This window comes from Carassius auratus, unplaced genomic scaffold (assembly GCF_003368295.1).
Source record: "Carassius auratus strain Wakin unplaced genomic scaffold, ASM336829v1 scaf_tig00013863, whole genome shotgun sequence".
NCBI lineage: Eukaryota > Metazoa > Chordata > Actinopteri > Cypriniformes > Cyprinidae > Carassius > Carassius auratus.
The window spans coordinates 6,889-30,954 of NW_020524456.1; the positions used below are offsets into that span (position 1 = coordinate 6,889).

Sequence of the window (24,066 nt, forward strand, 5' to 3'; positions counted from 1 at the left end):
TTACAGCTCATTCCACACAATAATTTGATGCTAAGTCCAAAATTGACACGCTTTTTGTTATTTGAATAAAAATGCCTTTGAGGCATTTTTTTCATGTGTCACTCATTCACGCATTACTTCCTGTCATGAATGACAGCAGTTATTGAATGTGCCCCTTCGAAATGAACTGTCTTGTATTACTATCTCGTTGTTGTGAGACGTAACTTCAAGTGCTTAAAGGACTTTTTTTGGAATGACACATCTCTGATCCTGCCAAAACTGTATGGGGATCTCGATTAATGAGCCTGCATCGGCTCTGAACTCATAAACACGCTGGGTTATCGTCACAATCCCCTGCTTTTATTTTACACAGACAAACAGGACAATAAATAATGGCAAACATCAGATCTACATTTGTACAATACAGCAGTTCTTGCGATTCCAAGTTTAATCCTGAAGGTTGTGTTGCCGCTGTTTGTCCCACATTGGCACGCTGTGCTTTCCTGCTCGTCCAGCTGTTCTTGAATCTCTTCCAAACCCGTCAGAGCTGTTGTTTATTTGAAATGGTTCAATCCAATCCAGATTAATGGCGCTTTATCATCTGTCCCCCCCTCCTCCTCCTCTTCGACTTTAATCACAGAACTCACTGCTGCCAGACCCAGCATTTTCCCCTTTTATACGACTTCTGATGGATTTGCCTCATTTTAAATGGCTAATTATTTATCAGCAACATTATTAAATAAACTGCTCTATTTTAGAGCATAAATCATAGAGCATAAACAGAGGACTTCTTGCAACATTAATTTGATGTTTATATTATTAAAATTTAAAAATGCTCTTTTTTTTGTACAATTGCCTCTTTTATCTGTGAGCTGACATATTAGGGCTTTTTCCAAATGTCATAATTCATCTCTTAAAACTAAATTGAGAATGAAGTGTGAGGGCGGTTCTTTCCCTTTTCCTCCTCTGTTTTAAAACATCACATTTTAGGCTTAACTCTTAAATCCTCTTCATACAGCACAGAATCCCTGAACTCAGTGACTCTGCTGCATTGCGTTGGACGGATGCCCTTTCTAAACTTAAGAAACTCTATATTGGTTATGATGCTGAGGTCATACTGAAGCAAAATGTACGTTTCTGGCATGTTTTACATGAGTATATTACTGTTTTATAATGCATTTGTACTAAACTTAATTTTCAAGTTGGATTCTGAAGTTGATGAAATGCTACGACAGCATTCAAAAACATTCCACTTGATAATTTCGCTATTAGTTGCAATAGAGAAATCATATGTACTGTATAAGATGAGTCAATGACAAAATTATTATTTGATCCTAGAGGTCCCTCGTGACTAAAAATAAAAATGTGTATAAAGAGGGAAAAAAAAGCAGAAATGACTTAACAGTAAATTCCAGTGTGTCTAGAAGACACTACATTTGGTTTAATTGGAGCTGTCTTGTTGAAGTCAAAACCGTGAGCAAACAGGGATTCACGCATCAGCTCCTCAGAAGTATGAATAAACAGCAGCGTGTCGCACGCACCTCTTGATTCCCACAACTTCAGTTCCCACAGCAAAGGATGTTTTCTTGTTATGCAAATTGATTCCTAGAGTAAAAGCTGTTAGTGGATTGTTCTAATTAGTCAGCTGGTGAACATTGAAGTGATTAGCACATATTTGCTCAATGCAGATATTTGATCCGCCTAAATGCTGTTCAATAAATAATTCTCAAGACCCTATTAAATCAAAATTAGTGTTTTGTGGGTTTTAGTCCATAGGAATTCTATATGCTCAACGTTGAAAAAAATAAGTTTTTGAATAATTTTCTTCTGGTTAAACTGCCCAAAAACACTGATGACTCATCCCGCACTACACAGATTTTTGTCCAATTACATGCTCTATAGAGTCAGAATGCCCCGCCCCATAACACCACCTGCAACTGACTAGCAAATCATAGTTCATGTTTGTGCCATAGCTACAGCTGCACTGGTCAGATTTCTTCCCCTGTATTTCCTGTTAAAACGGAATTGTGGGTGGGGCATATTGAAAGGCTCACGTTTTTATTTTTTAAAAGCCAATAGGCTTCAGATGCATCAACTACGAATTCCAATGATGTTTTATTTGCTTATTCTAAAGAATGTCTGATTAGATAAAAATCAGTATAGTGCAGGATGAGTCGTCAGTTCTGTTTTGTTTTCCCAGAAGGGGAAATTAGATGTTATATAACATTTGGGAAGAAATAAAACCCCACAAAACTCTAATGCTAGCTTTTCACACAAGGCTACAGAAAAACAAATACATACTGTTTGTACTGCAACATAAGTCAGCACATAGTGGACATCTCAGGCTATGCATTGGTTAATTAGTTATGATTTGGAAAGCTGCACCTTACAATCTATTCTCCATGTGTATGAGTGAGGCAATTACAGAGCGAGGCGATCATAACACTAGTCTGGTATAATTTACATGCGCTCCTCTCTTATAAAGAGAGAAGATTCATGAATCAATAGAGGCGAAATGTCCCTGAGTTCGCGTCGAAGTGAATGATTCTAAATCGTCTTGTTACACAAGAGACTCGCAAACAGGTGCGTTATCCGAGTCCTGGCTGTGCATTGAACTCAACCCAGTGTCAGAGTCATCATCATGGGTGCATGTTTTGGACAGTCCCCTCGCCTGCTCTACCCAAACATTGTCTACTGAAGGCAGTTGTTCGGTTTCTCCCTCATCTTTGCTGTCTTCCGCCTGTTTCTCTTCCATCTCGTCGAATCTGTGAACCTTTTCGAGTAATTCCCTCAACTCCTTTTCTTTCGCGTCCAGAAGCTCCTGACTCATATCTAAGTCGCTCTTCACCGTCTCCAGATCGGTGTTCAAGCGCAGCCCGATGTATAAACTCGTATCCAGTTGTGTTTTGATCCTCTCCTCGTCTAACTGGAGGTCATTGTCTGTTAGGAGGTCCGGCGCAACTGGGACCGGGGTCACCTTGAGAGCCGTTTCTTCTCCACTGCTCTCCGCGTCTTTGCTGGAAAGCTCCTCCTGTCGCCGTCTCATCCACCTGTGGTTGAGTTCTTCTTGTATTTCCCCTGTAAGTATCTCCATCAGAGCCTCCCTCTCGGTCAGTTCCTCCTGAAGTTGAATGACTTGGTCGCAGCGTGACGCGTATTCCTCAAACTGCGCAAAGGACGCGTCCGGATGCGCACTGGAATCGCTATCCAAGCCTTCCTCGAGCAAATAAGTGTCTTGCACGTAGTTTACGCCGTGTATTTTCATTCTGTCAAAGTGAACTTTTGATTCATACCTCTCGATTTCATTATCCAGCTCTTTTATTCGCTGTAGCTGCTGTCGGATAGTATGATCCTGCGAAATAATGAGATGGACGAGCGTTTCCATTTTGTCCGCAGATGGTTTGTCTTTTGGAGAAGCCTCCTCTTTCTTCTGATTAATTTTGTCCAACTTTCTAAAAGCTTTCCGCACAATCCTCCGCTGTTTGTCGTGTGAAATCTGCATGGTGGCTCTGGTAGGGCAAGGGCTCTCTTTGCTGAGCACGACCCGCGCCTCGGCGCTCCTCGGTCCGCTGTTGGGCAGCGACGCGTCGCTCCTGACCAGAACGAAGCGCACGTTCTCCTGCTCATCGCCCCAGGCGCTCCACAGCCGCAGGATTTTGGTTTTATTCGGCAGAATCCGCTCATAACCCCTCCATTTCTCCACGATACAGTACGACTGTGGAGGACCGGTGAGCATCGCGCCTTTCTGGAAGCTCTGGTCCTCCAGCAGCACTTTCACTACATCCGCGCAGGTGGTGCGTCTGGACAGTCCGGACACCAGCTTCTCCTCCCGGCATACCCACACCGAGATTTTGCTCTCCCCTTGTTCCATGATAACTCACATCGAGGTCCACGAAACCGGTTTTACCTTGCACTCTAACATTGATCAAATGCTACACGCGGGAAAACTCAGACAGACGAGTCTCCGCCGCGCGCTGAGAGTTGTGTTTGTCTCTAAACTACAGCAGCGTGTTTCTGAGCGTGCAGGCACCGCCCACCGACTCCCAACATCACGTGACATTAAACTCCAACTTCACTCATTATATTGATAATGCACTCGGATAAATCTATGGACTGGTCGTCACTTTTTACCTCATCCATCCCATTATTTTTGAAAGCATTTCTGTGTAAGAAAAATGCATCTGAATATTTCACTGAACATATGTTGACCAATAATGGGGCATGTTGTCACACTACTGTAATAGGTAGGTTGTCACAATGGAATCTGCTATTAAACCATCTATACAGACGTTTCAGCGATGAATCACAAAGCAATTCTGAAACACCCAAAACTGTAAAACTAACACAAAAATGCTGAAACTTTGTTTTGACTAACAAGTAATGTAATTAAAAGTTTAAGAAACTGGGGCTCATCAACCCCTTAAACATCATTTAAGTTTACAAAAAGCTAATAATTGTTTAATAAAAATGTAAATAAGTAGCCTAAATTAATAAATAAATCTATTCATTAAAAATAAAGAGAATACAAAACTCTGGATATAAATGTTGCTATTTTATTAGTTTACATGCATGCAATTAACAACATTCAGAGAAAAAGACTAATGATTACAAAAATTAAAAAGATAAAAATAAAACACTTGCTAAAAAAAAAATACATATTAGTTTACCTGCATGTCATTAACCAATATAAGAGAACTGAAAGCTAATAATTATTATCATAAAAATTTTAACTTCAAAATCTAAATAAAGCACTAAAAATGTTGACATTTTCTTAGTTTGTCTTAGTTTGACCAATTGTGAACACTGAATGTGTTGTTGAATTATTTAAATATTATCCTCAAATCTCTTTTCATGTAAATATTCAGGTCAAAGAGGTTTGGCTGGCTGAAACATTTGGGAATCCCTTGTTATTAAACTGCATTAATGTCTAACATTTAAAACAAATTTGACGCGACAATCAGCCAAGTATGCTGACCATACTCAGAATTTGTGCTCTGCATTTAACCCATCTAAAGTCCACACACACACACACACACACACACACACACACAAGAACACACACACAAATCTCGAGCCGAATCTCGGGCCGGCAATACCACCAAATGACGACTTGCCCCAGTGAGAAAACAACATGACACAAAATACCCTGGTCCACATGAAACATTATATAACCATAATCTTTGTTAATATTATTGGTGTTACTAGTTCTCTGATGACATAATGTACATTTGACAGAATATGGGCTTTAGACCGTACTGTAGGCCTAAGCCTGTGAAGTACTTCACTAGAGGGAGCTTTATCATTATTAGTCTGAGAAAGGTCAGTGACTATAATGTAAATCACTACACTGGTTTTGTCCAGCTGTGCATAACCGCATGTTCAGATTTCCCATTGGTCAGTGTGGATTTAGGCTGTAATATCCCCAGAGGAGACAGAAGGCAAAAGACAACTTTCCTGGTGATATAAACCCTCAGGATTATATCAAGAGTTCTGTTGTGCTATAGACCTGTCGAGATACTGTGTGTCTACTGATAATAATAATAATAATAATCTGTATATATGTATATATGTATGTATATATGTATATATATGTGTACACACATTAATTATACATATAGACAAGATTTAAAGTAACTGTCAGTAATAATTTAACTGAAACAATTTAATATTAATGTTAAATGTAATATAGGAAAATGGAAAATGAATGAAAAATGAATTATAACATTGTGATACCTAAATTCAGTTGTAGCATTTAAAACCATTGATTATTATTATTATTATTAACTGTTGTAATTCATTTAGACAAGATAATATAGAATATATTACTTGCCATCAATGAGCTATCAACCATATCATTGAATTTGTTCTTTAGCTGTTCCAGCGCTCAACGTTCAGTGACAAATACAGAGTATAATATATAATAATAATAACAATAACAATATTAATACTATTACTACTACTACTACTATTTCACTTAGTAGTAGTATCAATAGTAATATTGTTATAATTCAGTAATAATATGTTAATAATAATAATAAAAAAAATTACATTTATAATTATAATAAATAATTATATATTTGATTACTTATATTGTATATAATCATGTTAATTTAATTTGTATGAAATTCTATTTTGTAAAACTGAATAACGTGAGTGCGAAAAACAGGGTGGGGACACTTCATTTACAGTGATATCGTTGACTTGATTGCAAAGATGCTATTTAAACTGAACTGGGCTGGGTGATGACATCTCTGAATACAATGAAGAACTGCCTTTAACTGTCATCTTGCATTATTGACACACTGTTTTCCTATTTAATGTTGTTTAGTTGCTTTGACACAATCGGTTTTGTTTAAAGCGCTATATAAATAAAAGTGACTTGACTTGGCGTGTCATTATTTACAATGTACTGCCACCTAGTGGGTGTAAAAAACATTACATATATTCCTTTTTCTTTCTTTTTTACAGCAGACTCCATGAAAACAGGCCACATGTCATTCATAGTGGTAAAATATGCTTCTCAAAAACAACAAATATGCTACTAATTACTAAGTTCAGGAAAAAAGTAGAGAAACTAAGCAAAACCGTTTGCAGTACAAACACTAAAATTTATTTTTTTTCATTTTCATCCCCTCAAGGATAATATACACAACTGAAAACAATTATCTGACACGAGTCTAACGTTACCTCTTAAAAACGCTACCAAACTCATCGTTTCAGTGCTCCCCAGACAAAGTGTTCTTAGTGAAAACAGACAATAACTGCATCAAATACATTAGTGTTCTCTTTTAATGCCTTTTTTTACTAACAGATACTCTGCAAAACGTGTAAAACATGGCTGACAATAAAAACTAACAAAACACAATCTTGTGTGGTAAATGAGACTGAGATCGACAGTTTGATTCAGATTCAGGAGTCATTTAATCCAGAATAACGAGGTTCTTTAAACACTGGACTGTCACTCATCAGTTTAATTAAAGTCACGTGATGCCTTTGTGTTCCTCAATATAAATGACACCATAACAAACTGCTTTCTCACGCTGGATATGAAATTCCCGATTCCTACTAAAATTAAAATATCCTTCCATTAAAATGAGAGAGCAATAATACTTTTCTATCAGTTTTAACTTTTTTTTTCCTCCCCGCTTTTTTAAAATGTCAAAGGCCATTACGGTGATAGAATCCAAATTTGACTCGCTTTGTTTGTTTTTTTTTGGTGTCAATTTTCTTAGTTGGAAAAACACACAAAAGGCACTTTAAATACCTGTAGCTTTCACTCGGCATGAACAGAAGTGATAGAATGTGTTTATTTGGTGTACAAGAGAAAGATGTGACCTACTTTGCTTAGACTGGATAGAAAAAAAAGTGAGACAAAATAGCCCACTTTTACTCACAAATAGACGATGTCTGCGATGATAAACACTAAGGCACGATGTGCTTTGGTGATTTTGCTATGTAAATTCCCTTTCTTGTGTAGACTGTTATTATATGAGCAGAAATAACGCGTTCGTTTCTAAAAAGCTGAAGTTCGTTACTTTTGCGCCAATAGCGCCACCTAACGAAATTTCAAAAATAAATACAGTTGCCAACAACGGATAGCCCCGCCCACAACTCACGCCATTGGTCGAGTGAGTGTTTAGACGAGTCTGCACATTAAGCTGGGATAGGATTCCAAACAGAAAAATAAAAAATTACATACTTCAGCTTTAAATGCAAAGAAAATTCACTAATTAAGGGTTGCATTTTGTTGCTGTTTTTAAAGTTTCCTATAAGAAAATGATCTTTTTCCTAGTGTTTACTATACATAACTGTAGGTCACACTGGAACAGCCCGTGTGCAGTGTAAGGCAGGTAGTTCCACATAAATAATACAGTACCTTTTTATGCTCTTCATTAAAGTTAGATCCACTAAAGGTCAAAAAATACCAGGGGCAAAGTCTTTGAAATGCAATTCAGTGTGAGAATAAAAGGATAAAAACAGTATAATAAAAACTGAAAAAAGCTTTCATGTACTATGACAATACGTTTTCATATAAGCAATGCTCTTTCAAAAACACATTAATGTTGGTTTAAAACATCAACCAAGTTAAACAGACATCTGAACAAAGTAACAAAACCGTACCGTTTCACCCACCACGAACAGGTTAATGAAAAATAAACACCAAAACACAAGAGATACACTAATTATAATGTAATTATTCATTCCAGTCCTCACTCCAAAATGCGACAAAAGCCTTCTGGGTGGGACTGACAGAGGCACAGCCACTTAAAACCAGCTCGTGAGTCATTCAAAGGCTTTTCTTAGTCTGTTGGGCTTTGCTGCTCTTGGCGGTCATCAGCTGTGCAGCCTAAAAGCCTCAGTGAATATAAAGTGTCCACTGTTCTCTGTGGGTCGTAGTGTTACTGGTGAGAGTCGAGGAGCTTCAGTCTTTGACCAGTCTGTAGATGTGATGCTGAGCGCCGTGCTCGCTGTTGGAGACCTCGAACACACAGGCTATGCACAGTAGGGTCTCTTGAGTCTCCCTGTTCGTCACTACCTGCGGGGACAGTGCAGCATTTGATGCTTTTAGCAATCGGCAACACAAGACCACATTTGACACCCAGTACATAGTCATATTTACGCATGCACATTTAGAAACACATGGGAATCGTAGGACCTACCAATAGGATGGTGAAGTTTTCTAGAACGCTGTTCATCATGTACTTCTCAGGCAGGTGCTTGAGCTTATGGATAAAGTTGATCATGTATTCACACATGGGAGACCGGTTTATCTTGTACACAAAGCGGCCGTTCTCAAAACGTGCATACTCCGTCTACCAGAAGAGACAAAAATAAAATAATAATAATACATACTGTATCTAATTAAATACAATTAATAAACGACACAATTACATTTTTTATATATATATATATATATATATATATATATATATATATATATATATATATATATATATATTATATATATATATATAATTCAAATAATATAAACTGGTATAGCAATATTAAAATTGTGTTGTTTAATCATTTTATTATATTAAATATTAAAATTCATACTTAATTACTTAATTTTGTATTAGTTATATGCATTGCTAATTAAGTTTTTATAAATATATACAGTAGAAAATTTACAAGATATCTTCTTTACTTAATAAAGATTCTGGGCATTAAAAAAAATGTTAATTTTGATCCATACTATTGCTACAAATGTACCCAAAATGTTTAATATATTATATAAAAAATAATATTATGTAGTAAATTCATATCATGTGGTTTATTGATTTTATATGATATAAAATTAAATTAAAATTATATACAATTTTATAACGTATGCTTAATGTATTAAATTAATTTTTAAATTACATTTATGCAAAATTAAGCATACACCAATAAAAATTACTAATATGATTTTTAAATAGTACAGTATTAAAGATATACATAAAATTTCATTTTAATTGTATGACTTTAAATAATACAATATATTAGATGTAAAAATGAAAGGTTATATTTTAAATGTTCAATTATGATGATTTTAAATATTACAATATAGAAAATGTAAAAGTAAACAGTATATTTTAAATGTTCAATTATGATGATTTTAAATTAAATTTATGCCTTTAGCAGACGCTTTTATCCAAAGGGACTTACAGTGCATTCAGGCTATCAATTTTTACCTATCATGTGTTCCCGGGGAATCGAACCCCCAGCCTTGCGCTTGCTTGCTTGCTAACGCAACGCTTTACCAGTTGAGCTACAGGAACACTAAATATTGCAATGTAACAAATACAATATTAAATGAGAGGTAAATGTAATACAATTAAAAATAAATTAAAATAATAGTAATCTGCCATAAAATTACTGAGAAAAACATGTCTGTGTGTGTGTATTGATATGACAACATTTTGATGTTTATGAAAATTTTTTTAAACTGAAGCTTTATTTAACTTATTTATTTATCATATTTGTCATATCATTTATTGTCTCCTCACCTCAACTTTTTCAACCACTTGTTTCCCGAAGGAGCAGACCTTTGTGGAGCAGGTAATGGTCATGTTCTCGGAGCTCTCGTACTGACTGGTTACGCCATAAAATGCCCCAGAATCCTCCAGGATGTTACAGTTGAGGTCGGCCTGAGGACACACCAGAGAAAAGCTCAGTGACAATGAATAAACAGAAGGAGAGAACACACTGACAAAAGCAAATGTGTTCAATCCCACCCCAGGGTTTGCATACAGTTGGGTAAATAAATGCGTCATTTGTCAGATGCTAATAAATAAAAGGTGCTTCATGTGAACGGTAAACTCTGTGGGTACTATACAGCCTCCTGTTATATTCATCAAGACCACACACACATGCAATCACTTTCTTCTTTTACAGTTGCATTAAATTGAACTTTTTTGCAAGTTTATTTTAAAACATTACGTGCATCATCAGAGACTGATAGAATTATTTTTTTTGCAGTCTCAGAGATTTCAAGGCTATAAAATATGATTATTGCATAGAAATCAAGAGATAAAAACCCTGTATCCTGCTTGCTGTCCTAAAAACACCCATTAGTAAAAGATAAAGCAGGCCACCTTCCAAAACTAGTCTTTAATGCAAGAGGGTAGTGAGAGTTAACCTCGAGAGCGGTGTTTGAGTCTGTACAGGATGTGCTCAGAGCGGCAGGTGTTCAAATAAAGGCTCCCTATCCAATCCAGCATGTTTCCATTCAGACCGCCCTGGCTTTAACACAGCACTTTAATCAAAGCAGTTCAGCTGCCTCGATTCAGACTCATGCAGGTGACTCGTGCTCGACGGATGCTGATGCTGAAATCTACACAATGCTGATATACGACTGATTCTGCAACTTCTGCAGCGCTTTTATGTCGTAGACGTAGGGGATTATTTTTCAAACCTCTTTTATGTATAGAATTTACCCAGATTTTCAGTCTTGACCTATAAAAAGCCGTCATTACAATACATATATATATATATATATATATATATATATATATATATATATAAATAATGTAAGTTAAAGTAAATTGTAGAGTTTATTTAAAGATAAATATTAAAAATGTAAAATATTATTTGAAGTTTATGATTAAAGCTTGTATTTAATATAAAAAGGATTTTTTTAAATAAATTCAAAACTGTCTATAATATAAAAACAACCACCTATTATTACTTAATGAAATTTAAAGTTTTATATTTGACAATATTTTAAAAATAGTAAATTTTAAATAAATAGTAATATTATAAATATGTAATATATATATATATATATATATATATATATATATATATATATATATATATATATATATATATATATATAAAACACTCATATGTATAATTAGCTATCAAACTGTTAAGTTTCAGCTTAGATATCTTTTTATTTAAACTTTTTTAAAATGTTTATTAAATGTTTTATTACCAATTAAACTTGACATAAAAATGCCAAATGTGAAAGTGTATAAAAATGTAAGAAATTAATTATGAATTATTAGTGTACAACAACAGGAATTACCCTGATCTCAGACCTATAAAAGCCATCATAAAAATGTATTATGTTTAAATTAAAGCTTATATCAGAATTGAGTTTCTTTTAGAATTAAAATTTAACTTTAGGTTTGTGATTTGTAATATTATTATTTTTTTTGTTAAGCCAAAGCCAAACGTCACTCTACTCAAAGAGGCATCACTATTAATAATTAGTTATTAAAATACATTAAATACATTTATATTTTACGTCTTATATTGAAAATTCGGTATTTTAATATAAAAAGTATTAAATATTAAATAAAAAAAGGCCAAAAGTTCAAATACAATTTGTACAAAACTGCTGAATTAATTATGATTTATTACATTAATTCATGATTTACTCACTTTAAAACTTATTGCATATAAATATATTCACAATATATTTCACTACAATGCAATTACGCCACTGTGCAAATTACAAATCTATGAAAAGTGCAAGGAAAAGAAGGTTGGAAAATGATTCAAACAATTTGTAAAGTCACGTGCTAACAGCTAGAGTACGCTCCAACTCAACTCAACTCAAATCCTGAGGACTCACCCAGAACTTGACCAGGAAGAAGGCGTTCTGAGGTCCTTTTCCAAACAGCTCCTTCAGCCCGCCCTTCTTCTCAGGAAATTTGTCGTAGATTTGACGTATGTCCACTGTCTCCAGGAGCGCGTCGTTGTACGAATGATTCGTCTGGCTGATGTGCACGAACAGATGCTTGTTGTACTGCACAAAGAGATGTCATTAGATCATTGTAACATTAATACAGTCCACAGAAAATGAACTAACATGCTCTTATTTTGCGCAAGAATAATTACGTGATGTTGCCTGGGCAACAAGCTTTTTTTAAGTCCAAATGCTATTCCTAAATGTTGTTTGTGTGAGTAACGAAGCATTTCAGATTGCATTGGTGAGGCATTTCAGGTACGTTCTGAACCTTTTCCCCAAAGCTGAACATTTGTGTGACAGGACAACTGTATTGAAAATGCAACTCGTTATGCGTAAAGCTACAAACAGAAGATTAATAGCCACTGTCACGCCAGACCAGAGGGACAAGCATTTCATAGAGATGCTGCCAACATGATCCATTACACAGGTCTGCTTTAAAACAGACACAAGGCATTCTGGTAACCTGCGGGTCACAACTTCTTCCTGGATCTCACTTTTAATCTAAACATGCTGTTTTGTCTTCATTGCCTTGACTGTAGTCAGATCAGTGCTTAAAGACACTTCATTTGAAGACACTTAAGGGAGTGAGTACTGAATCATAAGAAGCCTGTTCAGAAGCCACACTTCTGTTTTCTTCTAGTTTACCAGAAACTATCTGTTTTAGCTTAGCGCTTGATTTGATTTTAGGTCTCAGGATGAATTCGTGGAGAGTTGAGGTTGTGTAGATTTCCATTATTATCAGTGGATCAGGAAAAGCGCAGGATGTGACCTCGGTCATCATGACCATCTCTAATAAGAGCCCACTGCCCTGCAGCTGGTGGCAGTAGATTAGCATTTCTCTTAAGCATAAAGCAAGGTCCGTGAACCAAGGCTAAATGCTAAATCATCAGCAATCTCTCACCAACACCAACAATATGCAAATCAAATCATGCAATAATATTATAATTGATGCTTTTATTTAGATTCAAAATAGTTTATAATTAACATAATCTGTTAATAAGTCTGATTAATTTATCAATATTATTACTCAGGTAAAATTGTATTTATGCATTAAATAAAAAAATATATATAATAAATAAATATATATATATATATATATATATATACACACACACACACACACACAGTGGCTGAGAGAGCTCAAAGCGCTGCAACTTCAGAAAACACATGCAAATAGAGAAAGCACCAGAAAAAACAAGAAAATATCTTAATCAGTTTGACAACACACGCGCTGCAAATGCTCACAACACAATCAAAAAAAGAAACGCGCAGCAAATAAATAAAGCCCCTGCAAATTAATTGAACAACTTCATCAATTTTACAACACACACGCTGCAAATGCTCACAACATAAGCAAATAAAGAATTTTATTTGAAGTGTATTTTTTAATGCTTTACTGTGTTGTGAGCATTTGCAGTGCGTGTGTTGTAAAATTGAAGTTGTTAAATTAATTTGCAGGTGTTTTTTTTCTATTTACAGCGCGTTTAGCTCTCTCAGCCACTTTATGTATATATATATATATATATATATATATATATATATATATATATATATATATATATATATATACACACACACACACACACACACACACACACACACACACACACACACACACATTCTCTGCAGTGGTTGTGTGTACGTGTGCTGACTCACTGAATCTGGGTCCCGCTGATGCTCCAGGAAGGAGGAGAACTCCACCAGCCGCAGTTTAGTGGTGCTGATGGAGCGGCCGTGCCACGCCGGCACCGCGGCTGCCAGGGATGTGGGGGACTCGTAGGCTACACACAAACACAGCATAACAAAACATAAGTCATGTGTTAAAGCAATAAGACGAAAGCAATTAAGAGTAACTTAAATAGAATAAATATACTGTCATTTTTCAGTTGTACTAGTCTTTAGTTACACCTTCTTACATGAAATGATTTAATATTAAATAACATTATGTTATATATTTACTTATATATTATAATACAACAAAACAATATCAGGGGATCAGTGCGTTAACTGCATTAAAATATTTTAATTTATTTATTTTAACTAATTATTTAAGTTAACACGTTAAACTGACAGCCCCTTAATATACATTAATAAACAACAAGCTAAAAGTAGCTGTTTTAATTCAAAGCAACAGCTTTGAGTGGCTCATCCAAGCAAATAAAAGAACCTAAATATTTCTTTTAAAAATACAGAAAATCAGGTTTATGCAAATTTAAACATTCATAAAAGTATCAAAGGCATCTGTTAACTATGAATATACACACCTGCGATGGCTGTGGCCGTCTGGATGGGGTAGTTCTGCTGTGCGAACGGCTTCACACTGAGGAGATTATCACAAGGTGTCATTTTTAATTCAGAAGTTGTTGTACACGTTTTTATATGTTCAAACTCAGCCGTGTATATTCAAGTCTAAGTTATATACACTTACTCTTGAGAGGAACCAGGCTGTCCTGTTGACACTTGCCAAATCTAGTAAAGGAGTACAACGTATTGCAGTGTTATAGTGTAAAACAATAGCAATGCATGGGACACTAATCGTTTTAAAGCAGTCTGGGGTGTCTCTTACCCCTGTCGCCCCAGGCAAGGTGTGTCGAGGGAGTCCTGCGAGCCCCAGCCGGCTGTGGATGGCCGTGGCAGAGACGATCTGCGCTGAAGACATGGCCGCCATCCTGTTGATCGCATCATTCTTCACGCTCTGGTCCTTCAACCAAACACACCACAGAAAAGACTTAGCTCCTGCTCTCTCACTGCTATAAAACCTCTTCTATTTTATTAGATGAAATCAAATCTAACCCTGGCTCAAGGGCAAAGGGTTTCAGCGTTTCTTTAAATGAATAGGTCTGTGAAAAAGCAGATAAGACCCATTTAAACTGCTCCAGCATACCAGCGAAACGGGAAAATAATTTTGCCATTGACCTTTGAATCGGAAAATTTAAAGTGTTAAAAAGGAATAAACTAAAGTCCTTCCAAACTTAAAAAGTTTTATGTAAGCACTGAGTACAGCATATAACATACGTGAGGAACTCCAGAATGCACGGCAGGTAAATAATGTTGCTAGTTTTAGACTTTATAGATTTTGTTGTGTGGTGATTAATAGGCCATCTCATTTACTTCTCATGCTTCTTGAAAAACTTCTGTGAATAAACAGACCTTGTGTGAAGAACATGAGCTCTGTTTTTGTAAGAAATGCAAGCAGCCAGCTGCGGCGCATGAAAGCAGCAGGCAGTCAGACTGTCTGATAAATGTGTTGCATTGTGGTCAAGCAGGCTGAAGAGTACTGGAGCACATACGCTTAAAGAAGAGCCTTTTGTATCATCACAGACGCTGCCAAATAAAACGAATAGCCAATCCTATTCGCTCTCTTTCTCTCTTGGAAAAAGCACCACAATAAGAAACAAGAGAGAAACTAAACAGAGGTTTTGTCCATGGACTGTCATTGGCCGTTTAACCACCAGATGCCACGGCTGCTCAAAAGGCACGATCCTGCATACATGAATGATTTCTGAAGGATCATGTGACACTGAAGACTGGAGTAATGAAGCTGAAAATCACAGGAGTAAATGACGTTTTAATTGTATTTAAATAGAAAGGAGGCATTTCAAATTATACTAATATAATTGATTATTTTTATTATTATTTTTATTTGCTGTTTTATGCACCCCCGTGTATATATGATCAATACCAGTGATCTGAACCTTTATGTAGACGAGTCTACAAATCTTAGGCAGTTACTCACATACTGAATAATGTCTAAAGGAGGCAGATCTACTTTGACTTTCACATCACATTGTAAATCCTGTCCTTGAACAACTTTACTCAAGTCCATTCGTCTATCACACATTCAATATTTCAGTGTGCATGCGACGCCTTTCCAAAACAAACACACTTTTGTGCAAAACAGGAAGGAAACGGACAAACATGCAGGAGAAAAGAAGTTAGCCAGTTGACTGCATACTAAGCAGGTCAGTCACAAGCAAGGAGATCTAGGTTACAGACAGTCAAACAGCATGGCACTTGCGCACACACACACACACACACACACACACAGTTCAGTAGGGATATGGCCAGAGACGCTACACACATACATACACAGACTGTGTCCAACACAAGATTGCCATGTACCTTTAGCTTGGAGTGAAATTCTCTGGATTTCCTCCGAGCAAGAACCTGGATATGACTGGAGACCTGGTCACACACACACACACACACACACACACAAGCACAAAAAGAGCATTTTGTAACCATGGAGATGAAAGGCCCCCTGCCATTAGCCGCAAAAACATGCACTTTAATTACAAACAGAACATCCAACACAACCTTTCACATTATTTGTTCACCAACAAGAAAGAAAGTGATCAGCTATTTAATTAGTTTTGAAGTCAAACCGACTTTACGGTAAATTTGTAAAGGTTTGCACTGAATTGAGAGCACAAAGCAACAGGTGTCCACTCAGAGAAGAGCGCTCTGGTAACTAGGGAAGGCAGTAAGCCAGCCAGACAACGTTTGGATGAAGCCATAAACAAAGTCTGGCTCGTCACAATGTGAGTTTACTGGAAATAGCCTCTATAAGCAGCATTATTTATTTCATGTCACGCTCAGAGCTTGAAGCAGCTCCGCTAACCTGTTTTCTCGTCCGTGTCTTTCCCGTTCTGAGTTTGATGTATCTGGCGATTAATTCATTACGACCTGTAAGAGAGAAAGAGAGAGAGAGAAAAGATATACCTGTTAATGGACAGTAATATTATATAACTTTTATTTACATTTTTAAACAAATTATTTCAGTGACTTCACACTGATTCATTGTTTTGCTTTAGTTTGCTGCAAAACTTTTAGTATTTAAGGTTATATATATATATATATATATATATATATATATATATATATATTTTTTTTTTTTTTTTTTTTATTATTATTATTATATAAATGTATATTAAATACACAGACACATGAAGAATTAGTTGAACTATTTTACAACAGGAACTAGGTCTGTCAATCGATTTTTAAGCATTTAATTTTCCAGATAATTTTTTTTCTATATATATATATATATATATATGTACTTATATATATTTTTTACTTTTTATATATATACATTTAACATTAGCCTCAATGTCCTACAACTCACAGTAATTGATATTAAATTAAAATGTAAGTTAAATTTTATTCCACTAAATTAACAATAAACAATGCAATTTTAATTATATGGCAGAGGCAAGGATTATCATTCATATTCTTCATATATTAAACTAAATACTTGATTTTAAAAAATAATAAAGGGTAGTAAATTAACACTGATATAGCAAGATTATCAGTGTAACATTAGTCAGTCACTGACCTTCAACCCATAATTAACTTAAATTGATTTAAATGTATTATTTATTATTTTAGGTAAAAAAAAATGATTAATTGCACCAAATTAACATTAAAAATGCAATTTAAATGATATGGCAGAGGCAAAGGTGATCAGTGCATAAAACTTTATTGTCTATTCTTCATAAAATAAATAAATAGTTGATTTAAAAATAATCATTTTTAAATCATTTTAATCAGTAAATTAGCATTTTTATGGGAAGATTATCAGTGTAACATTAGCCAGTCACTGGCTTACAACCCACATTGAAGTAAATTAAATTAAATTAATTATAAAATAAAATAAAAATGCAATTTAAATAATATGGCAGAGGCAAAGATTATAACAACTTTCTTGTCTGTTTCTCATATAATACTATGATACTGAAAGAACGGAAAGATGGAGCTATGTCACATATCACAATCAAAATATCAGTTTCTAGTCACAATGCATTTTCATTATATTTTCATTATTATATAACAGCACGATGAACCTTCCTCAAAACATCTTTTGTGTTTCATGGAAAAAAAGAATGTCATGTTTTTTTCTGAACTAGTCCTTTAAGGACAATATCTGACCGTCAGCCAACAAAACAGCGTCAGGGTATTTTCTCCAGCTAGCCTTTACCCAACGTGCCTGCAGTGTAATCTCTTCTAACCCAGACCTGGGCCTCCCTATTCTTCCAAACACAAACACACGCGTTCACACACACACACACACACGCTCTGTACGCTCACAATGCGGGCATTCATGCACACTCCGCTCTCAGATCAAAGACACTCCAAACGGCCAGCTGTAAGCATGCTTACTGCTGCATAATTCATTCTTTTCAGTCACTTGAAAACATGCTCAGCTGGACTTGGCAAACCTGCAAAACAACCTCCAGAGAGAAAGAGGACTTACAGGGACAGAGAAAGAGAGAGTGAGAGAGCCTGTCGACGAGTGCTGGGTTTTGAGAGTCTCCCCTGTGGAGTTTGCTAGACAAACCAAAGCATAAAGTGACCAAAGAGACTAGTGGACTCTCAACAAGAGTTCAGATCAACAACACCATCATCACAGAATTACTGAATAATGACAGCTACAGCTGATTATTACTCAGCACTCAACCTGGGGATAATACAAGACACTATAAGATAATAAATCAAAGAATATATATATACACACACACACACAAATATATGTAAATTTTTTTGGTATGTATTTATATATTGTGGTATAAAATTATATTTATTTAATTCTCTGTCCATAAACACACATGCACAGCATGTTATGTATTTATTTATTTTATTGTAAACACAAAATGAAATACATATATAAATTTTCAATTACATATTACATATAAATTATATTAATATTATAACTAATATAAAAATATTTTAATATAATGAATAAATAATAATCATCAATCATCATTATTAACAAAATTAAATTATTAATGTCAATAAATAATTAATATTACAATAGTAATTATATAATATATAAATAACATGAATATATACACTATTTAAATTCTATTTATATTCAAGTGTATATACTTAAAAATTTTTTATATATATATATATATATACACACACATACACACACACACACACACACATATATATATATATATATATATATATATATATATATATATATATATATATATATATATATATATATATATATACTGTGCTGTAAAAAGGTTTTTGCTGCCTTCCTGTTTTTTATTTTTATTTTTTGCATATTTTATATTTTCATGTAGTGCCAGGCAGTTTGGACAGTTTTTCCCCCTAATAAATGAAATAAATAATTCAAAACTGCATTTTGGATTTCCTCATGTAATATTAAAATGTGTCTGATGATCTGAATCATTCAAGTGTGACAAACATACAAAGTTTAAAAAACAGGAACCTTTTTCACACCACTGTATATCTAACATTTGTAGATTAGATATGTGTTACATTTATAATTAGCATTGATGAATTTAATGATCATATGAATTACTATGGATTATATATAATAAAATAATGAATAATATAACACATCTGGCTGACAATCCAGTAATAAAAGGACATCTGAATCATCTGAATCTTCTGATGACTCATTAATGTTGTTCTCTTAGAAATATGTTCAGGTTTGGTGATGACTCACTCAACAACAGTGAGTGATGACAAATATATTAAAAGCATACACAGGCTTGAGAAACACATGCAGTTGAATCCATGACCAAGAACAGGATAAGATGTGGTTTAACGGATGCACTGAAATAAAAAATAAAACACAACAGGGGGTAGATGGCATTCCTTTAAAGTGGCGTTACAAAAGTGTTGATGTTATGCTGGTGGAGGGCAGGCCACAGAAGCCACCGAGGATGTGGTCATCAAATTACAATCAGCTTGATCAGCACAAAGTAAAGCAGCTCTGAAGAACACACAGCGAGCTGATAAATGGACCTCACACTGATGCAGGGTTAACCTTAGCACGTCTTCAGAGGGCAAAGATGCCGCCAAAAATGGGGCTCGTCAATCATTGTGCGCTGACAGCTTTCTCTGCCGTCAGTCTCTTCCAGAAAACTAAATGAAAGCATATGATTTATGCTGTGATATCCAAACTTTCATTTTTCAATGACAATTGACTCAAAAAAGATTTTTCTGTCAGCGTTTACTCAGTCATCTCAAACCTGTATGTCTTACATCCTGCTATGTTTCTTACACGGATCTATCATATAAAAACTTGGAATATAGTGCATGTTTAATACAGTGAGAATAGTGTAGATGCTTCATGCTTTTGTGTCCTTTCTGAAGTTTTAAAACATCGATGGAAGTCTACACAATGTTTCTTTTGTGTCCTTAGGAAAAGAAAAGTTGGCTTGGAATGACATGAGGGTAAGTGATGACAGAATTTTCATTTTTGGATGAACTGTCCCTTTAAGACGTGATAATACAGTATGATTGATTTAACTCCTGGCCAACACTATCTGTTCTTTGTTTAGTTTTCAGATAACACTAACTCAGTCCTCCATTCTCTGTACTGAAGAGACTTTAGACTGCAAGGGTGACGTCGGAAACGGAGACGTGTGGTTCAGTCACTCAAGTTCATCATCTTGTCAAATAAGATATCTCTCACCTCACAAACCTCTAAAACGCTTTGAGTGTTTGAAATGACCCACAAGTTTCGGGGTGTTGGTCTCGGGGCAGGACAGAAACCCTGAATCTTTGGGACAATGGTTCTGTTGCTCTGCCAGGCCTGATGGATGACTCTGAGGACTCGGGCTGCTGTGAATCACAATGGCCTCAACTAACAATACAAAGACTTTCTGCAGGGGTCCATGACCAAAGAATGATGAGTCCAAACTGAGACTGCAGTATTCATAGCTGATTTCCATGGGCATCGATTCATCAGTAGGGTTTACATTATATTTTAAGCAACAGAATACAACAATAAAGAATGATGAGAGATATCATTTTCAATTATATTAAAATTACAAAAACAAGCTTGAAATAATTCATTTTGTATAAAAATTTTAAAATTTTGATACAAAATTCTTTAACATTTAATTTATAGTTATATAAGAATTTTATATATCTGCATTTTTTGCCATTGTTTATTATTTACTTGTACTTATCATTTTTGTGACAGTAAATAATAATAATATTTATTATTATTATAGAAGGTTTATGCAGTATTTTGTGACATTATAATTAAAAATAAAATCACAACAACAATGATTGTAGTGACCATAAAAAATATGATTAATTGTTATTAACATCTACATTTTTTATTTAATAGTAATAAAAATAAACTAAATTAATAATATTATATTTTACAAACATTAAATGTGTTATAAAAACTATTTAATATTAACATAACATAAAACATCAAAATTAACAACAACAACAATAATAATATCATAGTTAATTGTTTAAAAAAAAACTACATTTAATTTAATAATAAAAACAAACTAAATTAATAATATTATATCTTATAAACATAAATGTGCCATATTAACTATTTAATATTTAATGATTATATATAAAACATAAACAATAATAATAAAAATAAAGAATTACAGTTAATTGTTGTTAATATATACAAAAATAAATGTAATAATAAAATAAACTAAATTAAATAAACTAAATATATTTATAAACATAATGTTTTATAATAAATATTTAATGAATACGATATAACTTGTATTTATTCAATTACGATTATATTTTTATGTGTAACTGAAAACAGACATATGTGACAGGTCAGTTAACAACTATGCATCATAATACCCCACCCCCCCCCCCAAAAAAAAATCAGCCATCTAAATTCAGAGAAATTCTTTCAAACACACTTTACTTAAGTGCTAAAGACTCCACCTTCCTGAAGAACTTTGATCCAAAGACCGAGGTCTGCTTCTGATAAATCAAGGTCTTGACCATCCAGTGATGCTAACAGACTCATCATCTACCTGCTCATTTAGTGCACGAGCATAAACAGTGAGGAATGACAAAATGCGATATGGCTATAAGTAAAGGTCAGCCTCCAAAAGCAGATGGTGGTCTGAACAATCCCCTCTGAACAATCCCCTCTCTGCGAGTCAGTCAGCTTAAACTGATACGATCTGCAGCTCAATGCAGGTGTTTCCCTGAGAGCAGGACCGAGGGGTGTGTCCAGATAAAGCCATTCACACACACACACACACACACACACACACACGCCTGCTACCATCTGATTAGAGTTAGCCAGCTGTCCTCTGTGACGGGTAGATCCAGTAACACGATGACACCCTCCGTCCGCAAACCATTTTTAGAGGGAGGGTCTGAGAGGAAATTCAAGGCCAGATGGCAAGAGACCGTGACGGACAGTCTTTTCTTTTCCAGTGGACACCCCCCTCTTAGCCCTCATCCCGCCAAAACCACTACGATTATTTAGAGAAATCAGTTCTGAGAGGAAAGTCACAGACATGATCAGATGGACCAGAATTATACATTATAAACTTGAAAACCATAAGGTAAAAATCTAATATATTCATTACGCCTGGGTCACCACAATGACTTTTTAGGTCAAACTTTATCCTAAAGCACATTTAAAAACAAGAGAAGTTGAACCATCTCCATAAAGTTTAAGAATAAAGATTAACCTAAAAAAATATATATAATAATAATAATTAATAATAATAATTATATATATATATATATATATACTTGAACATTCTTTAGAATCAAATTTAGAGTGAAAATTAAATTACTTTTTTTCTTTTTGTGTGCAGTTTAACAAAGAAGTGCTTTGTTTGGCTTTTATAAAAATAAAATAAAACGCAATATATCAACGAATTGGTTCTCTTTTTCAATCTTTTATGAAAAAAAATTAAATAAAAAAAATAAATAACATGCAGTGTATAAAAGAAAAGTTTCTCTTTGTATGCTTTTAGAAATCTTAACTACACTAAATAAAAAAGAGAAATAAAAAAGAAATGCCCCATCTCTGAAACAACTTTCCTCTTTGGATCTCTAAGGCTGCTCAAGTTACAGCCAATGGGGCCACAGGTCAAAATCAAGACTTGCCCTAAATGTATTCCCTTTAAATGCTGTTTTACTCAGTAATACTTCACTTTATGAGTGTAAAAACGATTCTGTCAAACAGAAGGAAGCACTGAAACTAAGGACCAGGCTTGATGGTAAAAGCCCTGAAAGTGTGTATACTTATGAAAGTCCAGAATAAAGAGCTCTAGAACACTGAAAGCTTCTCTTCCTGTGATTGAGAAGAAACTGGAAACACTGAGTGGAAGGACTCGGTTTGGAGCTGTTTTCTTTAATGGGAGCAATTAAGCATACTTCCTGTGTGTGCGTAAGGGAGAGAGAGAGTTTGTGTGTGTGTGTGTGTTTGGACATGCAAGTGTGCTTGTCTGACTGTGTCCTAACATGGTGTGCTGGCTGGAAACATCACACCAGCCTGCTGGAAATCACACACGGAAAATCCAAACAACCTCGAGCTCACTCCCTCTCAAACTCTCTCTCGCTTTCTCCCTCATTTAGTCTTGCTTGATAAAGTTACTGTGTGCAAACTTCATAAAAGGTGCGCTCAAAATGGAGTCTGTTTATCTGCCAAGCTAAACTTGACAAACAAATGACTTTTAGATTGAAGAGAGAAACTTGTATCACACATACACACCGACTGAGCTAACGTGTGTTCAAATGTGATGATGAACACTTACATCAAAGTAAGATGTATGTCTTCAGTTATTCTATTTTCAATGAGCCGTTTTGCATCTGTAGCAACAGCACTAAATGTTTTGGAGTTGAAGTCTTGTTCACAAGAAACGTTTTTCACCATCCCTGTTTATACAGTTTTACAGTACAGTAAAAACCACCCTAGGGAAACATGGTTAAATAAAACTGAAATCGTGATAAGGCTTTATTGTCATATCGTCGATTTGCAAAAGCTGCGAAATAATATAATCAATAAATAATAATAATAATAATATATATATATATATATATATATATATATATATAACATAATATATAAATAATATAAGCAATACATTTCTGAGTAAACAAATGTTTCAGAGTGAAGCGTAGCA

General features: G+C 34.7%; 2 protein-coding genes across 2 annotated transcripts; both read right to left on the reverse strand.

Annotated features, from left to right (window-relative positions):
- Nucleotides 1–302: 302 nt before the first annotated feature.
- LOC113074201 (ras association domain-containing protein 10-like) lies at nucleotides 303–4,175 on the reverse strand. The gene has a single exon (XM_026246957.1). The coding sequence runs from the start codon at nucleotides 3,848–3,850 to the stop codon at nucleotides 2,540–2,542; it is 1,311 nt and encodes a 436-aa protein (XP_026102742.1). The 5' UTR covers nucleotides 3,851–4,175; the 3' UTR covers nucleotides 303–2,539.
- A 2,570-nt stretch (nucleotides 4,176–6,745) lies between these two features.
- LOC113074202 (transcriptional enhancer factor TEF-1-like) lies at nucleotides 6,746–20,877 on the reverse strand. The gene is made up of 11 exons (XM_026246958.1): nucleotides 20,628–20,877; nucleotides 16,782–16,882; nucleotides 16,283–16,345; nucleotides 14,727–14,861; nucleotides 14,589–14,629; nucleotides 14,425–14,480; nucleotides 13,817–13,941; nucleotides 12,044–12,217; nucleotides 9,969–10,109; nucleotides 8,640–8,792; nucleotides 6,746–8,515 (listed from the first exon to the last, which is right to left on the reverse strand). The coding sequence occupies exons 1-11, from the start codon at nucleotides 20,875–20,877 to the stop codon at nucleotides 8,402–8,404; spliced, it is 1,353 nt and encodes a 450-aa protein (XP_026102743.1). The 3' UTR covers nucleotides 6,746–8,401.
- Between the last annotated feature and the right edge of the window lie 3,189 nt (nucleotides 20,878–24,066).

Excerpts from the sequence above, each read along its gene's own strand:
- LOC113074201 (XM_026246957.1), bottom strand. The coding sequence starts at position 3,850 with ATGGAACAAGGGGAGAGCAAAATCTCGGTGTGGGTATGCCGGGAGGAG.
- LOC113074202 (XM_026246958.1), bottom strand. The coding sequence starts at position 20,877 with ATGGAAATCAGCTATGAATACTGCAGTCTCAGTTTGGACTCATCATTC. Across the intron at positions 16,883-20,627 it reads ACACTCAAAGCGTTTTAGAG|GTATATCTTTTCTCTCTCTC; the intron begins GTTTGTGAGGTG and ends GTCCATTAACAG. Across the intron at positions 12,218-13,816 it reads ATCAGCGGGACCCAGATTCA|TACAACAAGCATCTGTTCGT; the intron begins GTGAGTCAGCAC and ends CTCTTTGTGCAG.